The sequence below is a fragment of the Aricia agestis genome, chromosome 3, assembly GCF_905147365.1.
Source record: "Aricia agestis chromosome 3, ilAriAges1.1, whole genome shotgun sequence".
NCBI classification, from domain to species: Eukaryota; Metazoa; Arthropoda; class Insecta; order Lepidoptera; family Lycaenidae; genus Aricia; species Aricia agestis.
In genome coordinates this window covers 16,849,919-16,858,241 of record NC_056408.1, presented here as the reverse complement: position 1 = coordinate 16,858,241, position 8,323 = coordinate 16,849,919, and the positions used below count along the sequence as shown (strand labels likewise).

The 8,323-nt window shown below is 39.6% G+C and overlaps 1 protein-coding gene across 1 annotated transcript; it reads left to right on the top strand.

The window, feature by feature from the left end:
* Window positions 1-247: 247 nt before the first annotated feature.
* Window positions 248-949, top strand: LOC121740532. The gene has a single exon (XM_042133272.1). It carries the CDS (start codon window positions 248-250, stop codon window positions 947-949), a length of 702 nt encoding a protein of 233 aa, XP_041989206.1.
* Window positions 950-8,323: the final 7,374 nt, after the last annotated feature.

Genomic DNA, 8,323 nt, shown 5'->3' with positions numbered 1-8,323 from the left:
AAGAACGCTATCACATTTTTTCACAAATATCAGCGATTTTCAGGTACCATTTTAAAGAATTAAGAGTCACACTGCGAGGAACTGCGAGGAGGTTTCAAATGAAAGATAATATATTCATCTCCACGTCTACACCATAAACATTTTATAGCCGCATACAAATTTTCACATAAATACGTTTTAACCATCACAATAATCGCAAAAGATTAAAAAAAAGGAGTTTGATTAGGTACCATTATAGCTGAGGACAATGGCGATACGAGTGGTAAGGGGTTATCGTACCGTCTCGAAAGACGCCGCATGCGCATTAGCAGGAAGTGTGCCTTGGGACTTAGAAGCCTTAGCCTTGGCTGAAGTCTACTGGCGCTGCCAATCTATACGGGATGAGGGGAATATCCCACCGTTTGATCTCATACAGCGGTGGCGAAACTCGGCAAATGATAAAGCAGTCGATCTGTGGTCGGAGCGGCTCGAACAACCGCGAGTCAGCATTGATATACTATCAGCTCTACGTCCTGTTCTAAAAGAATGGGTGCGTAGGAAGTTTGGTGCTTTGACGTTCCGCCTCACACAGGTATTGACTGGACATGGTTGTTTCGGTCGGTACCTGTGTGAGATAGTTAAACGGGAAGAGACAACAGCCTGTCACCACTGTATTGAGACATGTGACACGGCCCAACACACGATTTCGACGTGCCCTGCATGGGACAACCATCGAACGAACATGACAAATATTACCGGACAAGACACAACGCTCTCAGCATTAATACGTGCAATGCTGGAGAGCCAAGATAAATGGCGGGCGGTGGAGAACTTTGCGGAAGCAGTTATCTCCGCCAAGGAAGAGGCCGAGCGCGTGAGAGAAAGGGCGGCGCGTCTTGGTTCACTTCGCTCGAGAAGGCCTAGGCGAAGACGGGCGATCAACCATGATGACCGCTATGTTCCGCCTTAGGAGGGGAGCTCGGGGTGGCGGCGTGGGGATGCCGTTACCCATGGAACCGAGTCCCCGAGTTGGTCGCGATGCACAACGTACTCCTGTGCATCGCAACGTAAGCCATAAATGGCTCATGCAAGCCCATTGGGGCCTCTCTTGGCCTCGGCGGGGCAAAAAGCCCCAACAGAGAAGAGCCTGCGCAGCAGCAGGCGCTCGCCGGCGGAGTCGTGGTGTAGGCTCACGCGATCCCGCGGCCCGCCCAAGGCGCATAGTGGAGTACCGCCGAGTTTTTAGTGGGTAGGGGCTGCGTCCACCACCATCTTCGGACGCAGCAGAGACCCACATACTTGCGGATAGGACCCCATCCCCCGCAAGATGCTTAAAAGCATTTTCTCGGCGCAAAAAAAAAAAAAAAAAAAAAAAAAAAAAAAGGTACCATTATAGCTAAATACACTGAATTAAGGAAAATAAATATACAAGAAAATTGTTGCTTATTTAGTCCCCTGTACGAATAGCAAAATATTTTATCCATACTAATATTATAAATGCGAAAGTATCTCTGTCTGTCTGTCTGTCTGTCTGTCTGTCTGTCTGTCTGTCTTGCTTTCACGCCAAAACTACTGAACCGATTGCAATGAAATTTTGTACACAGTTATTCTAGAGTCTGAGAAAGGACATAGGCTACATTTTGATGTGGGAAAATATCTTATTTCCATGAAAATATCGATGAAAATGAATTCGCATTGCGCGTGGCCAGCGCTCATCCCGGGGGTCCTGGGTTCAAGTCCCGCAGGCGGAACAAAAAGTTTTCAATTTTCCTGGGTCTTGGATGTGTATTAAAATAAAATTTCAAAAATCTTAAACATATTTTATGTATAATATTATAAAAAATCCAGAAATATATCGATGCAATTTCTAATACGAACATTTTAGTTCTAATACGATTCAACAGATGGCGCTTTATTTTTACTTTATTGTAACATAGAACTAATCATACTTATTAGTATGTTTTTGTTTATAGTTTTTAATACGTTAGAATATTATGTTTAATAATTTAATCACTTGGTATAATAATAATCAATCTATCTTATCTTATAGAACTCCTACTGCATTTCTAATCAATACTATCCATATATCCATATATCCATATATATCCATATATAATATTATAAATGCGAAAGTATCTCTGTCTGTCTGTCTGTCTGTCTTGCTTTCACGCCAAAACTACTGAACCGATTGCAATGAAATTTTGTACACAGTTATTCTAGAGTCTGAGAAAGGACATAGGCTACATTTTGATGTGGGAAAATATCTTATTTCCATGAAAATATCGATGAAAATGAATTCGCATTGCGCGTGGCCAGCGCTCATCCCGGGGTCCTGGGTTCGAGTCCCGCAGGCGGAACAAAAAGTTTTCAATGTTCCTGGGTCTTGGATGTATATTAAAATAAAATTTCAAAAATCTTAAACATATTTTATGTATAATATTATAAAAAATCCAGAAATATATCGATGCAATTTCTAATACGAACATTTTAGTTCTAATACGATTCAACAGATGGCGCTTTATTTTTACTTTATTGTAACATAGAACTAATCATACTTATTAGTATGTTTTTGTTTATAGTTTTTAATACGTTAGAATATTATCTATACTAATATTATAAATGCGAAAGTATCTCTGTCTGTCTGTCTCGCTTTCACGCCAAAACTACTGAACCGATTGTAATGAAATGTTGTACACAGATAGTCTAAAGCCTGAGAAAGGACATAGGCTACTTTTAACTGGAAAAGGGGGTTGTAAGGGGGTGAAAATGCGTAAATTTGGTCAAATTAAGTTAGTTCCAAAAACTTAAAATAGATGGCACCAAGAGTTCCCTAGATCGCGCTATTGCTTGCTCATGCGTATTTCTATAAGAGGTGGTACCATGTCAAACTAGGCTTTTCGACTCTTTCGATTGTTATACATGTTATTAAATAACTCACGTACCAACATAGAAATCAGAAACAACTGTCTACCAATAATAAATACTAAGGCCCAATTCGACCAAACTTGAAGTTACACGAGTATAACTATCATGAGAATAATTTTACTCCTTTAATTTACTCTAGGGTATAATCGTTTGCATTTTACCAAGTTACTCAAAGAGTATGAAATAAAATGTCAATTATAGTTCACAATGACACCGACCGTGACCGGTGAACCCTGTTATTCTCAGTTCTCAGCAACTATTCTCAGTTTAATATTTATTCCACCAAAATAGCCCGTTTAATTATTTACTCCCGTTACCTCATTCTTGGATTAGAAGTTGGAAAAACGCAAACTTAGATTAGGAGACAGTTATACTCGAGTAAAATTTTACTCCAGTTTGGTCGAATCCGCCCTAAATAGTTTAATGGCCTATGGGTATTGGCTATTGGGCAAAGCTAAAGTTGTGTAATGCATTATGCAGCTAAGTTGTATAAAGCTAAATAAGCTTTAAAAGGTATAAAAAAGTTTAATTAAAAAAAATCATATTATGTGCACACTACACGGCTGTTTTGGGTATTTTGATTGAAGGGGTACCAGGGTTTTAAAAAGCTTTTGACACCAATTTTATTGACACCGCGCGCTATAAACTGAAGTCCACGCGGACGAAGTCGCGGGCAACAGCTAGTATAAAATAAATAACATTTCCATTTAAAAGAAAAATAAGAAACGCTCTCAAATTTCTTCATACATTTTCGCCCTATCAAGAACGCGGCGAGCGTCGTAACCGCCACTGTACAAGGCGCGCTGATATGAATGTTATTTTAATGTTCTTAACGTCGATATTCGTATTGACAGACATCGGACCTGCTCATTTTTTTGTGATAGCGCCCTTAAAGCTTCTACTTGATTATAGAATGTTGATATTGATAAGTATAAATAATTCTTTAATTTGTGAAGATAATATTTTATTCTATAAAAATTATGAAAAGCTGTGTTGTTATTTTTTATTTTGCGGAAATTATAAGTGTGAAAGTTAATTTGTAACCATTTAATATGTTTGAAATTTAAATAAAATCCGTTAACAGAATTTCAAAAGCTGCTTAGTTATTAATGAATTTCATTGGCTGTAACGGACTAAATAGTAAAAGAAAACTGTAATGATATTTTTTCTTGATATTTTATTTTAACATTTTACAAATAACGTTCAATTCTATTCAACTTACTTACCCATACATATACTAAATTTGACAAGTGCATAGTTAAAAAAAATGTGGAAATGCATGGAAACGACCACTTTGTTCTTTAGTTTTTTTTTGGTTCTTAAGTTACATAATATTACAATAATACCATTTTTTCTTTTAAGAGTTTCATCTATCGCCGAGCCTTCATCGTCAAATCATCCTCTGTCAGATGCGGAAATTGCGCAGTTAGTTAATATTGGTAAGACATTTTTTTTAGGTCTTTTTTGTACAATAAACTTAAAAGTAAAACTTTTATTACATTATCCTAAAATTTTCCTCCACCTTTAGCAGTTTCATGAATATTCAATTTAACGAAACAGTACAAATAACTAATTTTGAGTTTCCTTTTTCAACGGTTTCGAATTATGGTTACAATCTATTTTACGTATATAGATGAATAAGTCTGCAATATGCTAATTGCTAATTAATTATACTGGCAGTGAAGATGACATGAACGATGATGACGATGAAGACCTCATGTTTCAGCCAGCCCTGGTGCTAGGGCTGCAAGGAATTTATGCCGAACGAAGATGAGGCTGTGTCCGACATCAAATGTCCAATTTTGTTATGATTGGCCAACTTCGTCTGTCCTTCAGCCAGAGCCCAGCGCCGAACCTGAGCCTGAACCCAGCGCTGCTCGTAATTCAGAACCAAGCGCTGAATACGAACATACAACTAAATTTGATTTTAGGTGTAGAGGGTTTTCGCCAGCTCAAACTCGAGCTGAAGCTAGGCGCGAACCATTTTGTGACATAAATAGTGGTCCCACAGGCCCATATTACGAGCCCATATTATGAAGCATTTACTGCTATATGGGATCGCCAAATGTTGTACCAGGGCAGGACAGGTATATTGCACCAGAGTACTCTTACCCCATCTCGCCGCAATACCTACTGGCGAGACACGGATGTCGATAAAATATACGTGTTATTCTGAATAATCCTGGTGACCGGGATTATTAGAAAAACACATATAGAAACATATTTGAATGTTGATCGAAGCATCCTGTCGTCGCCTGGGTTTGCCGCTACGATGAGTTGCAACCGTTTCCTTCTGCTTGGGACATGTCTTCACTTTAGCAACAATAACTACTGTAACCCCAATGAAAAAAAAAGCGGTTAGAAGCGAAACTTTTTAAGATACGTCCCGTTGTATCTCATCTTAATGAAAATTTTTCTCAATTATACAGATTGTCCCGAAACATTGCGCTAGACGAAAGTCTAACGCAATGGAAAGACTGGTTGGACTTTAAACAGCTTATAAAAAATAAAGCAGCTGGAGTGAAAGAAATACAAATATGGCTGGAAATAATTCAATGATGTCGATCGAGAAGTTAACTGGCCGTGAAAATTGGTCAAGTTGGAGTTTTGAAGTCAAAGCATACTTGCAACACGAGGACTTGTATAGTTGCAAAAACACATATAGATACATATTGGAATGTTGATCGAAGCATCCTGTCGTCGCCTGGGTTTGCCGCTATGATGAGTTGCAACCTACGAATAATAAAAACATGCTCCACATACTTGTCAAAAAAGTGTACCTTAGGTACACATTCTGCTAGCAGCAAATTAGTTTACAAAACTCTCTGTAGATGGCGGGTGTGTCAGCGTCGGTAGTATGATAGCGTATGATAAATTCGAGTTGGCGGCTCACGCCTTCGTGGTCGAGTGGCGCAGTAAACATTCGCAACAACAACGACACTAGGTTCGTATCCTGCCGGAACCCCGACTTGTAAAAATTTCGCCACTTCAATTTACATGTTTCACGAGCCACGCCAAGCCCTCGGAGACCACTGTCCACTGCTCAGGGGGCGAAGTCCTCAGGAATCGATCCGATAGGGCTCCAACAAAAAATCAACAGCACCGCAATATCAAAATCGGCAGGCACAGAAACACGTCCGTTCGCTTCGAGAGTCAAGACGGAAGAAGATGAGTACTCAAGCTTCAATCGTTTGATATTCAGTATCAGTACAGGCTTGGAAAGGCCAATGTGGTGTTTGATACTCTGAGGAGACCCATGTGTTCCGAAGAAGAAGCCACTGCCGAAGCCTGCGCCCTTCTACTTAGTGAGAAATATTTCCTCAGATACGGTTTCCCACGCAGGGTTATATCTGATAATGTCGTTCAGTATGTCGGAGCAGTCATGCAACAATGCATGTTTATTTTAGGTGTCAAGCAAAGCTTTGTTCCTCTTAATCATCCCGAAGCTAATTCTGCAAAATGGAAGGAAGGAAAGGAAGAATCGGGACTTAAAGGTCCAACTAGCACAACTGGTTGAGAACGAGCATACCTCATGGCCGGAGAAGCTTCCTGTAATACGTTTCGCTTTAAATAGTGCTTTATGAAGAACCACCGGAGCTACACCGTTTTATTTGATGTTTGCCAGAAAAATGAGGTCTCCTACTGAAGCTCGTCAAGATTTAAGGGCCATCCTAGATAAAGAAAACTTTGTTCCTCAAAGAACACCTTACCTACGGTCTTTCATCAGCTCGTAAACATCCGTCAGAGAGCGGATAAAATCCCAACAGGACCAGGCTAAGCGTGTGGCTGATGAAGCACGCCGACCTAGCCCAAATTATCAGGTGGGAGACAAAGTTTTAGTGCGCTCCAATGTACTTAGCATTTTTTTTTGCAGAATACTCGACTGTAGCTCCCAGCCCACCGCCGCCACCATCACCTTAGATGATGTCGACAGAAGACGTACACTATATCGAGCCCACTATTCCAGGACCGTCTACTTCCGTGTGCCTTTCGGCGGGTGTAGATGTACCACCAGCACCAGCGGATGCGAATAACCTATACTTCCCGTTGTTTGTCTGCCACGCCTCTCTCGCCTTCCATACGCCCGAACTTACGGTACCGCCGGAGACAGGGGCTAACACCTTTAAAAAGGGCCAAAAACGATTTTCTATGTTGAGCATTTGCGTTTGGAGGTTGCGGAGAAACGATCAGTATATATGATAGAATTAGAGGAGCGGAGAGCCCACCAAATGATGCAGCTGCAACAAATGCATCTCAATGTGCATCACGAAAGAGAATTACGATACTAAGGGTCAATTCAGACCGCAACGTGACGCGTAGATGCATTTCGAAATTTGTATAGATTTGACATATTTGCAAGACGTCTCACGCTCACGAAATCAGTCAATTCAGTACAAATTTCGAAATGCATCTACACATCACGATGCGGTCTGAACTGACTCTTAGAGGTGCAGTTACGTCAAGCTGAAGCCTTCAGCGCTGCTGTAGGTGTAGCTACCAAGTTTGTCGGAGTCGCAAAAGATTTTTTAGAATATATCAAGGCAAGGAGTAATACGGAACCAATTAATTTTAAATAAATTGTGTGATTATGTAATATTAATTTTTGTTTTGATTTAATTATTTTTCAGTTTTTATTTTAATTTGTTGATTTTTTTGGACTCCTTGGGAACCTTTGGGGGTGTTGGAAATTATTAGCGTTACATAAACATCAATAAATTATAACGAATTCTTGGTGAGAAGCTCTACCGTGCTTCCACGCAATCACCGGATTTGATTATACGCCAGATTTTTTTTGAAAAGCCAAAGTTAGGCCTCTTCAAATTAAAAAAAAAATTAAAATTCTCTTGAATACCAGTTAGCTTTTGAAAATGTAATACGGATAAAAAAGAAGTACTTGAAACTTGGTTTGTAACCCTGGAGTAATTTAAATTTGTCATATGTTAGATTTTATTTTTAAGTACGTTTAGGTCTAAAGAATCAGGAGTGTTGGCAACACCAACAATAAAAATTAAAAATAAAGTAAAAATTATGGCTTCCGACTGCCATTGCTCATTACTCTCTCTACTGCTCAACTATGTACTAATGGTATATTGTCTGCAATTAATAGCTCGTGAGCCTACTGTAGTTTTTAATGAAAGTGATAAATTAAGTGCAAGACGCGTTTTTTTGTCAAGATGAGTATCAACTAGCGCAACAATCCTTCAAATGGTCCATTTGAAGCCGTCAATCAAGATCTTAACAAGCCTACATACTGGACGCGGAAAGCCCTAGACAGCATCTAGCTCAAGATTCAATGTTGGACGAGCTACTGCTGCTCTGCCCTGTTACGCACAAGTATGCTATTTTAAAATAGACGAGTTACGCCTAACCACTGCAAAATAGTCTTAATTAGTACAGTCTATATGGCACTATAGACAAT